The sequence below is a fragment of the Trichechus manatus genome, unplaced genomic scaffold (genome assembly GCF_000243295.1).
Source record: "Trichechus manatus latirostris isolate Lorelei unplaced genomic scaffold, TriManLat1.0 scaffold00014, whole genome shotgun sequence".
NCBI classification, from domain to species: domain Eukaryota; kingdom Metazoa; phylum Chordata; class Mammalia; order Sirenia; family Trichechidae; genus Trichechus; species Trichechus manatus.
The window spans coordinates 11,347,543-11,360,706 of NW_004443950.1; the positions used below are offsets into that span (position 1 = coordinate 11,347,543).

At 54.9% G+C, this 13,164-nt stretch overlaps 1 protein-coding gene across 3 annotated transcripts in view; it reads right to left on the reverse strand.

Annotated features, from left to right (window-relative positions):
• Positions 1-8,983, reverse strand: part of SLC12A3 (solute carrier family 12 member 3) — a 39,927-nt gene extending 30,944 nt beyond the window's left edge. The window contains exons 1-8 of one of the 3 annotated variants that reach the window (XM_004371558.1): positions 8,677-8,983; positions 7,465-7,608; positions 6,029-6,104; positions 4,865-4,960; positions 4,417-4,556; positions 3,960-4,070; positions 2,697-2,808; positions 2,368-2,498 (exon numbers count right to left, since the gene is read on the reverse strand). In XM_004371558.1, coding sequence (XP_004371615.1) covers positions 2,368-2,498; positions 2,697-2,808; positions 3,960-4,070; positions 4,417-4,556; positions 4,865-4,960; positions 6,029-6,104; positions 7,465-7,608; positions 8,677-8,958 — 1,092 coding nt within the window. In that variant the 5' untranslated portion in view covers positions 8,959-8,983. Of the gene's footprint in view, positions 1-2,367; positions 2,499-2,696; positions 2,809-3,959; positions 4,071-4,416; positions 4,557-4,864; positions 4,961-6,028; positions 6,105-7,464; positions 7,612-8,676 lie in introns of all 3 variants that reach the window. The other 2 variants (XM_012554175.1, XM_004371559.1) reach the window with 2 other exon arrangements.
• Between the last annotated feature and the right edge of the window lie 4,181 nt (positions 8,984-13,164).

Consider the following 13,164-nt stretch of genomic DNA (forward strand, 5'->3'; position numbering starts at 1 on the left):
TTAGCTCCAAGGGAGAAAGACCTGGTGACCTGCTCCCATAAAGACTACAGCCTAGAAAACCCTATGGGGCAGTTCTGTTCTGTCACATGTGCTCGCTATGAGTCGGAATAGACTCAAAGGCACCCAACAACAACAAAAAGCAGTACCAATGACAACTTTGTCATCACCCGTCTAGGTCTCTGTGCCAGCGTCACTGCCTCAGGGAGATCTCTGGCCACCTGTCTACATTTGTACCCCATCCCTTCCCTGCTTTGTTTTTCTACCTTTCACTTGGCACCGTCTGACGAATGTCACATTTTACTTATTTGTTTGTCGTCGGTCTCATGCCCCAGGCCATCAGCTGCACGAGGGTGGGAGTTCGTGTCTAGTGTGTTCACAGCTTATCCACAAGAGACTGGCAGGAAGCAGGTGCTCATAACGCAGTTGTTGAAGGAATTGTGATAAAGTCAAGGCATCTGTTCTAGAAACTTACTTTCTAGCTCCTCTGTTACCTGGCTGACTCATGCAAGCCCCTGAGCCCCGCTGACCGTGGTGTGCTAGTCTCTACTTGGGGGTGATGATGGTATGACACCCTTAGGGCTGCCTCCAGGACAGTGCTTGGCGCCGCTGGTCACATGGCAAAAATGATGATGACAACTAGCTCTTAGCTCATCCTCTGTGCCAGGCCCTGTTCTCAGTACTTTCTGTGAATGAGCTCATTGAATCCTCACCACCGTCCTGCAAGGTGGGGGCTGTGTTAGTCTCATAGCTGAGGAAACTGAGGCCCAGAGAGGCTTTTTGTTCGTTTGTTTGTTTAAGGGAATTGCCCAAAATGTTGCAACAAAGACTCCATAAACAGGTATTGCTCTTCTGCTGAGGACATCAATGGCTGTCTGTTAAATCCTATGGGATGGGCAGAAGGCCTGGTCCAGGAGGCAAGGGCCTCTTCAGGGCTTGAGGATATTTAAGACAGAGTGAGGGGCTGCCTCCCCAGCTCCAAGACAGACGCCTGCATGCGGGGCCAGGTGGTAACCTAAGAAGCTTGATAAAGCATAGAGATAAATCCCCAGGTAACGATCTATCATGGGTCTTGGAGGACATCAGGCTGCCTGAACACCAGCCCGACCTCTGCAGTGACCTTGGGACAGGAGTCCAGGCCTCTGCTGGCCGTTCCAGGGTCGAGGGGAGGAGCCGGACACCCACGGCCACTCTCTGATTTCCAGGCCCAGCTGCACACCACCTGGGGCATAAATGGTTAGAACCAGGCCAAGCTTCAAAATTGTCTCCAATGCATCATTTTCAATTCACTTAAGAAAATGCTTCAAGGACAACCTTTTGAGTGTGGGAAGGGTTAGCTGGGATTTCCAGCCCAAAGCCAGGCTCCCCACCATTCACCCCCTCCCTCCCCCTGGCATGCCAGTCTCTCCCACCGGCAAAGGCTCAGAAAGCCTATCCCCAATCCTGCCTCCATCCCCAAGTTTTGTTGGACCTCGTAGCCAGTATCAGTCTCTCCTTCTTCCCCACTTTCAGCACTGTGTACTCAGCTCTAACACTTCCCTTCTGCTGCATTTCACCGGCATTCACTCGACAAATGTGCAGAGCACCTAGTATGTGTCAGACTCTAAGCTGAGATGAGGGACATAGAGGTATGCCTTGGTTCTTGAGTGGTGAGAGGAACGGATGCATAAATGGCCAGCAATCATTACAGGAAAAGCTGCTAGCGGAACCATGACTCTAATGGGGAGGACTGTGGGAGATGTAGGGATAGAAGAGGTATTTGAAAGAGGAACAGAGTTTGTCACGTAAAAAACAAGGGTGGGGAGTCCTAGGCAGAGAGGAGAGAACAGGCAAAGGCATGGACAAGTGACGGCGCAAGGATAAGTGACATGGGGAGGTGGAGCAGGGGCCATAGGGATGGTGGCAGTGGTTGGGGGCCTCAAACCCAAAGCCAAGAAGCCTGCCTCTGTGCTTGAGGCATGGAGAGAGCTCAGTACAAATGTGCACGATCAAGGCTGAGTTTTGGAAAGGTCACATTTGGGACAGTCTTCGCCTTAGGCTGAGAGTCCCAGGGACACAGGAGGGAAATTAGACCACTTTTGGGTGCCCCTCAGAGCCTAGAGCACAGTGGATGTCAACCAACAACCTCAGAATTGAACTGAGTTGAGTTGTGTTGGGTTGAGTTGAGTTGAGTTGGATTGGGTTGGGTTGGACTGGATTGGATTGGATTGGACTGGATTGGACTGGACTGCACAGGATTTTAGAAGCTCTGGCCTCCTAGTTTAAGTGCCAAGCTCAATGGCACAGCAGGAGAAACTAGGAGGACAGGGAGCAAAATTCTGCTCACAGCCGACAGTGCCAGGAAGTGGGAAGGATGGGCATCCTGCTCACCTTGAGGTCCCCAGAGATGTTGGCCCCTGCCAGGATGCCTGTGGCCGAGGGGAAGAAAATGGAAAACATCCCAAAGAAGGTGCCGTCCATGCCCCGCCAGTCAGGCACTAAGTTCTGGACAAAAATGTCCCCTGGAAAACCAAGGCCTAAGTCAGGGTGACTCTGGCTTCCATCACTGGGCCCAGCTGGGGCATCAGCTGACTCTTCTGGCCACCTTTGGCCATGCAAGTCGGGAGTCTCATCCTCCTGGTGCCCACAGGATGGGCCAGATTTGGGGGTGGTCTGTTTCTGCCTCCAAAGTTGTGGCCAGTGGCCCAAACCACATGTACCTCGGTAGCTGAAGAAGCCTTTGGAGGCCTTGTCCTCAGATGGAGGGATCAGCGTCCCTACCAGGTAGTTGGCAAAGGAGACCATGATGATGAAGAAGAACAGCACCTGGGCCTGGGGAGCAGAGGGAGGCCTAGAGGTCAGATTGTCTGGTCCTGCCCACTCAGGGAGCTCCAGTAGGGAAGAACTTGCCCAAGGTCCCTCACTCATTTAATTAATTAATTCATTCCTTCAACACCCACGATGCAGCAGGCTCTGCTCAAGGAGTTGAACGAGACAGCCAATGTCTTTGTCTTGGCTAATGAATAGTAAGATGAAATTAGAGTAAGAAGAAGGGTATGGTGGGGATGGGGCTGGGTGATCAGGGAAGGTGGCTCTGAGAAGACATTTGAACAGAGGTCTACAGAAGGAGGAGTGAGCCACAGAATGATCTAGGGGATAAGTTTGGTGCATTCAATGAACAGTGAGGAGGCCAGCATGACTGAAGTGCAGAAAGCCAGGAGGAGAGAGAAGAGGCAGGGTCTGAGAGGCAGCAGCAGCCAGAGCGTGCCGAGTCTGCCAGCTACAGCCCAACCTGTCCTCTTCCTTTACTTCATAGTAAGAAACCTCTGATATCTGGCTGGATAAAGCAAAAAAACCAGTTTCCATTGAGTCACCTCCAACTCAGGCCAACCCCATGTGCATCAGAGTAGGACTGTGCTCCATAGGGTTTTTAATGGCTGATTTTTTGGAAATAGATCACCAGGCTTTCTTCCGAGGTGCCTCTTGGTGGACTTGAACCTCCAACCTTTCTGTTAGCGGCCAAGCACATTAACCCATGGACTCCATCTGGCTGGATACTTGGTTCAAATAGAGACCACACTTCGCCAGCCTCCCTTGCAGCTATGTGTACCTACAAGACCAAGTTTTGGTCAATGGGATGGAAGCAGAAGTGATCTGTGCAACTTCCAGGTTGTGCTATAAAAGGGAAGAGAGGAGTGTGGACATGGTGGTGTGTCCATCGTGGACCAGGTGGGCGAGGGTCACTCTGAGGGGTGGGAGGAGCCTGGGTCCCTGACACTCTGGACTATGCACACCTGGACTGTTTCACGAGGGAGAAACAGACATCTCTCCTGTTTAAGCCACTGCTGCTTAGAGTCTCTTTGTCACAGCAGCAGAACTTCCAGCCTAGCTGATACACACAGCGAGGTAGAGCCAGGGCCAGGACCCAGGTCTCACGACCTTCCCCACACGACCACCCCATGCCCCCCCCAGCCCCTCCTCACCTTGGACTCCCACTCCATACCGGCCAGGGAGATGGCCAGCAGCAAAGTAACGGTGATCACGCCAATGATGCGGATGTCATTGGTGGGGTCCACAATGGGCGAGCCATACTCCTAGGGGAGAGGACAGGCCGGACTGCATCTGCCCTCCAAACCGCCACCTCCAGGGAGCCCTCTGCCTCACATTCACCCAGTGATGGTGCCTACCAGAGGTAGGAAAACACAGACTCAAACAGACCCCCCCCAAGGGTCCGCTGCATCAGGCTGGACAACGTGGCCCTAAGGGCAAAGTACACTCCTGAAAGGGACCTTTTCTTGATGAAATCGTCACTGTCACCCACGGTGGTCAAACTGTGGCCTTGGTCCCTGGTAGATAAAACCAGACGGGAGGCCGGAAGGCCCAACCCAGACAGGATGGAGCAGAGCGGGGTGGGCGGCCTGGGGTCCAGCCCGGCCTTACCTGGAGCAGGTCCCGCACAGTCTCCGCGAAGCCCACGGTGTGCATGGCCACAGCCACGGCGTTGGCGAAAGCAAAGATGAGGCCAATGGAGCCCCCTAGCTCTGGTCCGAGACTCCGGGAGATGAGGAAGTAGGTGCCACCTAACGGGGCCAGAGCCCGGAGCCGTGAAACCAGAGGAGCCTGCTGGCTGGGGTGGGCTCAGGATAGGCAGAGGCCGAGGCTGGGAGAGGGGGCCCACGGGGCAGGGTCACAGAGAGACCATCTTTAGGGGGCAGAGAACCTGCCGGGAGCCCTCACCTGGAACTGGAAAGAGCAGCCTGGGGCATCCCAGTTGGGAGGGAACACTTCAGACACCTGTTCCCAGGGCGAAAATTGGGCGAGTCTACCAGAGGAGGGCCTGGGGGTATGGGGTAGCGGCAGGCGATAGTGGGGGTAGGGCGGGGCCTACCTGACTTGACCTTGCCGTTGGTGGAGATGGCGGAGATGGAGAGGCCGGTGATGGAGGTCACCATGACTGAGAGCAGGATGATGATCCAGGTGAGGACTGTGGGGGCAAGTAAGGGTGTGGTCACCCCAAAACTCAGTCGGGCATTTCCCAGGTGGGAGGGACACGAGAGGAGCCATGTGAGGAACTTGAATCTGCCCACTAATTCCCTGTGTGACTTAAGTTACTTCCCGTCTCTGAGCCTCAGTTTTCTCATCTGAAAAATGGGTCTCTGTCCATCTCCTGGCACATTATAAACAACCAGGGAGCTGATGAGCCAACATGTAGACGATCATTCAATGGAGGCCCCCTTTACTACTGATAAAAAATGAAGCATTCGTTGCCACTTGATGAGCACCTCTGGGCGCAAAAACCTGTGCTGTTCTGCATGCACCATATCAACTCCACACTAGCTCTGTAAGGCAGGTATTATTACTGTTGTTGTTGTTAGCTGTCGTCGAGTTGGCCCCTGACTTAGGGCACCCCATTCACAACACAAGGAAACACTGCCTCATCCTGCACCATCCCCATTCACAACACAAGGAAACTCTGCCTCATCCTGCACCATCCCCATTCACAACACAAGGAAACTCTGCCTCATCCTGCACCATCCCCATGATCAGTTGCGGATAAGACCGCTGTGATCCATAGGGTTTTCATTGGTTGACTTTTGGAAGTAGACTGCCAGGCCTTTCTTCTTAGTCTGTCTTAGTCTGGAAGCACCACTGAAACCTGTTTAGCATCATAGCAACACACAAGCCTCCACTGACAGGTGGGTGGTGGCTGTGCATGAGGTGTTACCATCCCCATTTTACTGATGAAGAAACCGAGGCTCAGAGAGGTTAAGAAACTTGCCCAAGGTCACACAGCATGGTACAGAGCTAGCATCTGAATCCTGGTCTGTCCAGAGTTCAAGTTTCTACCCCCAATGCTCTGCAGTAGAAATTGGTTCAAAGAGGTTAAGGGATTTACTCAAGGGCAAACAAACCAGGGAGAGCTGTCAGGCCTACTAACTCCACGTCCAGTGCTCCCCTGCCACACCACCCTGACCTCCGTTTGAGCCTGCTCCGGGGGCCTTGCAGGACCAGGATTTGAGCATCTCTATCCCCTCCAGGAGGCGGCACTTACCGATGCCCGCCTGGGCCGTAATCCAGGGAAGCCGCAGGTACAGGATCACACCCCAGATGTTGAGCATGCAACGGATCTGGGAGGAGAGTGGCGTCAGAGGCTGCCTGCCAGATGCTTCAAGCCCAAAGACACAAGTCCCCGTCCCCAGTCATGGCATGGATCGGCCACCTGGGCCTAGGGAACCCTGGGCCCTTTCTTTGCTTTACCCACATAAAGTCTTCTGGTCCTCTGGTTCTGTGGGGCAGAGGGGAGGTGAGGAGAACCTGGAGAACTGCCTGCTCCTGCCACCCACTCTCCTGGTCTCCATCAAAGGCTGAAGACAGGCTGCAAACATCCTCACCCCTTACTCCCTTTCCAAGCCCCGAACCCACGTCTGCCTGCCCCAGCCATAGCCCCAAGTGGCCAGCTGTTGGCCCAGTGCCTGGTATTTAAGAGGAGCTCAGCAAACGCCAGCTGAGCCGATGTCCCACATTGGAGCAGAAATCAGAGCTCGGGTTGCTGTGACTTCAGCTTCCAAATTTAAAGCAAAGCCAGAGTCTGTAATTGAGGCCACAGTTCCCGGATGGGAGGGGCTTGTGTGGTCCTCAGCTCCAGCCACGATGTGGGGTGATCAAGGCATGTGACGTTTACAACTAGAGAGGCTTAGAAGCGCCTTAGTCTGCTCTGAGACGCTAAATGGAAGCCACACCAGGCTCCGGCATGAAGACAGTCTGGGAGGAAGAACCCAACTCAGGCTATGAGCCTCTGGGGCGGGAGTGGGAGAAGGCTCACTGTCCAGATGAGGAAATGGAGGCATAGCCAGTTGGCAGCAGAGGTCAGAACTGGGGCTTCCTGCCTCCCAGGGCGGGGCTACAGCTGTCTCCTACATCCCACGCAGTCCGCTCTGTAAAGTCTCATAATGCCTTCCAAAGCCAAGCTCACTTGACTCTTAGTGTTTGGGGATTTAATTGCGCTCTACGCTACTGCAAATCTTCCCCTCCCCATCACAAAGGAGAATGAGAAAAACACGGTTGTGGAGTTTTTGTTTCGTTCTGCCACCTGGTGGCGTCTTGAGGAAACACAGCTTTTCTTCTAATAATAACTCTGGCAGGCGATGTAAGCACGTTACATCTAATCATTTAATGCTCATCACAGCCCTATGAGTGGGCAGTAAGTGGACAAGCAGGGATTTGAATCAGGGCAGTTAGCTGCCAGGTCCTTGCAGGGATAGAGGGAGGGAGCCACAGGATGCTGCCCCCAGGCCTGGATTCAGCCTAGGGGGTAAATGAAGGTCGAGGCAGCACAAAACCAGTGTGCAGATGGGGAAAATGAGGCCCAGGCTGGGCTCTGGATCTGCCCTGGCCACTAGGGCCTGTGGGTAACAGCTGAGTCTAGAGGGAGCCCTGTCTCCTTCCCCACCATCCCCGGGCATCCACGCCCCTCCACGCCCCACTCACCATCACCCCCTTGATCCAGCCAAAGCGCACGGGCTCCCCAAGGTCTTTCTCACCATTAGCACCTGCCTCATCCTCCACCAGCCCATCAGTCATCTCACAGCTGGGCTGGCTGTCAAAGGCGAGGGCATGCAGATGGCTGCCTTCCTGCTGGAAGACCAGAGGTCAGGAGTCAGGCACATGGAGGCATGGGGGGTGGGGGACTGGGTCTCTGCATCCAGTGCCCAGCCCAAGCCATGTTGCGCCATGCAGGCAGCCCCCGGGCTCCTCAGCCTCGCTGGGTATCAAGCAGCCTTGGGGGGCTTTTAAAAAGCCCCACAGCTATAGTGGGGGAACAAACACCACAAGAGGCTGAGAGTTCGAGTTGTCTCTGTTCATAATCCTCCTTCCACCAACGAGAGCAGTGGGCTTCAGAGCTGACCAGGCACTTGTACAGCCTGCAAAGGGACAGGGCAGGGTTACTGTCATGTCCCCCTCCCGGCAAGAGGCAACAGACACAGCTTATCCAAGACCACACAGCGGGTCCCTGGCAAAGCGGGGGCTTGAACCCAAGCCTCCACCTTGGGGAAGTCGGTGAGTCTCCTGGTTGTGCCTGAGATGACTGAAGCCTCCTTTTGGGGTTTTCTTACAGACACATCTCATCTCAACAGCCCTGTGTGGCGCAAAGGGCCATGTCTGGCCATGGGAGCCAGGATTGAGGTTTGTTCAGGGATGGGGAGGAGTCCTGTGAATTTTACGAGTCTCAGCCCCCCGAACCAAGAATGATTCTGCCCAATTGTCAGATGGGAAAAGTGAGGCCCAGAGAGGGGTGGTGAAGATCCAGCTCCCAGCCCTCCATCCTCCATAATCAAGCCTCCCAGGCAGCAAACTCAGTGAGCCCCTCGCTCTGATGCAGACCTTCCCTGCCCCTCTTCTCCCCATCTCTTTCAGGTGTGTGTAACCTCTGTTTGCATGCCTCCACTGACCGGGAGCTCATTACCTCTTTATACAGCCTGTTCTACCTTTGGGTTGCCAGTGACTGGATAATGAATATTACAGTGTTTATGACAACATGTGCCTAGAGCTTTCACCTCCACTATTTCATTTGGGGTTCTCAATCCATGAGGCAGACACTCGTCCCCGTGGGACAGATTATAAGTTGAGGTTCAGAGAGGTTGGGTAACTGGGCCCAGACCACACAGCAGGCAGTGGCCCATCTTCTGAGACTTGGCTTACCTTGAGGAAGGAGTGTAGGTCGGCCAGCGTGGGCCGGGCCTTTCGGGGCTCACCGGGCAGGGCGCTGTTGGCGTAGTGCTCATAGGTGGGCACCACGTCGATGGTGTTGTAGCCAAAGGTGCGCATGTAGGAGGTGCTGCCATGGGTCAGATGGCTGGGCTGGCTGCTGTCGTAGGCAGTGGGTGGTGGGGGCTCGTCACTCCCCAGAAGCGTGCTGATGGTGAAGCGCCCACTGCACAGGGTTGGGTTCCCGGGCATCTCCGAGGCCGGCAGCTCCGCCATTGTGGCTCTGGGTGCTCGGGGAGGGGGCCAGGGTTGGTGAGGACACAAACCGTGGCTTTATAGGCTGGGTCTGCAGTAGGGAGGAGGCAGAGAATTTGGCCCAAACCGCCTAAGGCTGGCAAGCACGGTCCCCAGATGGGGTGGGAGGTGGAAGCACATGCCTACTGCTGTCCTGCCGCCATTTGATCGCTGAGATAGCAGTCTGCCTCAGACAGGGAGGGGAGGCTGGCCCTAGCCAGACACGGAGCCTAGCCGGAGCTGAGAAGGGGGGAGCCTGCCCAGCCCCTGGGTCCTGGAAAGGCAGTGGAGATCCCAGACAGACAGACCCAGGAAGGAGCAACTCCCCAGCGAGGACCCTTAGGAGCCCTGTAGGGGGTCCCTAGAGATGGCCTGACGGTCTGAGGATCCACTATGTGTCCCACCCTATCAAGTTCAAAAGCCTCTCATTTTAGTATGTGATTTGGTATTTTGAACAGATGAATGGCATGACGTTTAAAAAGGTATACTGTGTATATAAAATGTTAATCTCTGTCACTCCGATCTGTCTCCCAACGTCTATGTGTCCTTCCAGAGACATCCTTAGTATATTTAAGCCATACGCATGTGTGAAGGAGCCCTGGTGACCCAAAGGTTAAGCAGTCAGCTGCTAACCAAAAGGTTGGCAGTTCAAATTCACCTGGTGGCTCCAAAAGAGAAAGACCTAGCGATCTAACTTCTGTAAAGATTACAGCTTTGGAAACCCTATGGGGCAGTTCTACTCTGTCCTACAGGGTCACTGTGAGTCGGAATCAGTTTGAGGGCACCCAACAACATGTACGTGTACCCCAGGGTACACATACCCGAGCTCAGAAGGTCTGAGGTGTGATTCTGCAGCCACTAGATGATTTAATGAGGTCCTGGGCTGGTGGGTGGCCAGTGGCCTTCAAGGCAGCTGGGCCCTGGCCGCCGACATGGGCATGCTTCCCTGGGCTCTGCCTGCAGTGCCGCCAGGTTACAGAGCCCCACAGAGCCAGCTGCCTATCTTCCCAGCCATCCCAGAGCGCTCCCCGGCTCTCATGGGGGTGGCAAGGTGCAGTCCCAGGGCTGGGCCAGGTCGAGATCCAGTTTTGCCAGCAGCCCCAAGGTCGTGCTTCAGTGCCCAGTGGTGGCAGGAGCAGCACACTGGTTGCCAGAGGTAACCTAAACCGTTCTGTGGGGGTGAAACAGGTGGGTCAGGGTGTGGAGAGATGAGTTGGTGTAGTGGACACTTGCTGTGTCACAGGGTCCCCTTCAGGAATGAAGGACATAGTCCCCCAACAGCTATGAGGGTTCCTAGTGCCCAATCCCATGGCAATGGCCTCTGCTGAAGAGCCCTGAAGGTCATGCCCTTTCCCCCGTGGCCGGAAGCCCACGGCTTATGGATATGGAGGGTAAAGGCCCGGCCCCTTCCCCTAAGACCAGCACTCACCCTGAAGGGGGCTGTGTGGGTGCACTGCAGCTACATATCCCTCTGCCTGGTCCTGCCTCGCCCCTCTCCCACAGCTACTGCCTCCAGGAGCCCTCCCTGGAGCTGTCCCAGCTCAAGACCTGCCTCTAGCAGCTGAGATGACAAACTCAAAAGGTCATGATCACTGTCCACCTTTTTTCACAGTTGATATATTTACTTTTAAATATATGTTAACTTTTAAAAAGAATCTTCTCAGGGCTCCCTGCACACTGCCCCCGCCCTACCCCACCCCACCCCGCAGTCTCAGTGTCTGCTTCCCAGGGAAATAAACGCATGACCATTGCGGGTGGGGCTGCCTAGTGGTTCACAAAAAAATCATCATCTCTGTCACTCTTTCCTTCAGTTATTCACCCAACACACCTTTTTTGTGCACCCACCACGCTGGGGGAGGCAGGAACCAGGAACTCAGATGGCGGGCACCGTCCCTGCTTTCAGGGTGCTGCCAAGTTAGTGTGGGAAATAGACAAGGAAAGAGGCCAGCCAGTGGGTGGTGACGACAGTAATGAGAGACAGATGCCCCCGGAGGAGGGTCAGGCTGGGGACAGCAGGGAAGGCTTCCTGGAGGAGGGAACCCCCGTCCCGAGTCATGGAAGATGAGTTGCTCCTTCTGGAGGCAGAGAATAGATGGAAGCCCCGCTCCAGGCATCTGAGCTTGGGTTCCGCTCAGGCTCCAGCCGTCCTTGGGAAGGATGTGGAGGGACACACTTTCTCCCCCGCCCTGGCCCTGCTTCTTCAGGCTTCAGCTCTCAAAGCCCACGTGAATCCCCAGGACCAGCTCAGAGATGCCAAGTCCTTGGGGCTCCATGGCCTCCAACAGCAAGTCACTAGCTGATTAGGACTTACAGGTGACCTGCTGGCTCTTGCTGCCCCCTCTTAGCTCCCGGTCTAGAGGTGTGCTCGTCATCTTCCACCTGTAGGCCAGGAAGGGGGAGGTGGAGGTGCTCAGACTGCGTTAGGGCCGCAAACGGGAGTCACCCTCCCTCCCAGATGAGGGTGCCTAAACTGGGTCAAGGAGCCCCATAAAACCATGGACAAGTTTTCGTATCTAAGTGTGTTTTCTGAGGAAGAGGTGGTAAACTTCATCCAGCTTGCTAGAATGTAAGCCCACGAGGGCAGTGTGTGGCCTGCTTTGTCCACTGATAATCCCAAGGGGCTAGAACAGCACATAGTAGGAACTCAGTAAATGTTTGTTGAGTGAATAATGAAGGAGACCCAAAACCAAAGAAGGCAAAGAACTGCTGCCAGAGAAACCCTCAGTGACACAATCACCCCATGGGAGAAGCGGGTGCAAGGGCAGCTCTGTGGGGCTGTCCCAGGTCAGGGTCCGCTGGCACAGAGGTGAGCTGAATGACAAACTCAAACGGTCATGATCGCTGCATACTTTTTGTACAATTGAAATATTTACCGAATGTGTTAACTTGTTAAAGACTCTTCCTGGGGCCCCACTTAATGACCGAGGCTTACCTGCCCCTTCCTGGATTTCCAGCCCCCACCCCAGAGAGGCATCTGCAGGAAAGTGCCCTCAGCCCCCACGACAGTGTCCAGTGAGGTGAAGGCTCCAAGGCCAGGACTCCAGGCCAAGGTCCCCTAGTCATGTTCACCTTTCCCCCTTCCCTGCAGCCCCACCCAGTTTGTGCTGAGTTACTCATTCCCTCCCGCTGGGCCCACGCGGCAGATCTTATCGCCCTCTCGTTCTTACATTGCCACTTTACTGGTGAAAATTGCAGCTGCCCAGCATCCCCTTACACCATTCTCCCACACCGTGTCCCTAGGGCAGCTCTGAAAAATTCTCGATTAAGATCTCAGGAGAGGAAGAGGCCGGGAGGGGTCGGTCACCCAGGGCTGGTTTCCAGAACTGGGAAAAGTCAGAGGCCGCGGATTTTCTGGGCGACCTTGGGCAAGTTACTTCTGCCTCCCTCGGCAAAAGCTCATCCTGCGCCAGCTCCGTGTCCCTTCCAGCCCTGGGGGGGGGGACATTTGCTTCTTCAAGAAGCCGTTCCTGCCCCTCTGCATCTCTCAGGGGTGGGATGGGGTTTAAGCAGGAACCCTCAAAGGGATTATCCATGGAATAAGCTGAAGGGATCATCAGACACCTTGCTCCAAAGCACAGATTCCGAAGACAATGATTCTTGTATTTGGATGGAATGCGATCCATTTAAGAAATGCTCTTGACCAGGGGACACAGCTGTGGATCACACACGGTCCCTGCCTCCTAGGACTTCAGCTGCCAGGAGAATTCACAGGCCAAGTGGCCTCCAAGCCCTCTGGCACTGAGGGTTGGGACTCAGAATCACATGTGCCCTGAGCAAAGCAGCTCAGTTCCAGCAGCTTCTTTGTGACTTGCCCAAGGTGGCACAGCACCTGACCTCACGGGCCTCAGTTTCCTCATCAGCGAAATGGAAATAGTACCTAGACCAGTGTCAGTTATCTCTCCCCACCCAGTGTCAGCTCCAGAAAAACACAGACTGAGGGGCCGAGGGCCCCTGGCACCTCCTGGGTCTCAGAGGGAGAGTGAGCAGAGGCAGTAAAAGGACCTGAAAAACAGCAGTCAGAACACTCCTTAGAAGCACAGACCCTGGACCAAGGGGGCTGAGATGGTGAGGGCAGGAGGGCCTGCTGCAGCCTCCAAATCTGAGCCTCCTGTCTGCATGGCCACAGAGGCACCTTGGCACTTAGTGTGCCCCACCTATATACCAGGCACTGGAACTCACAGCCCAGCA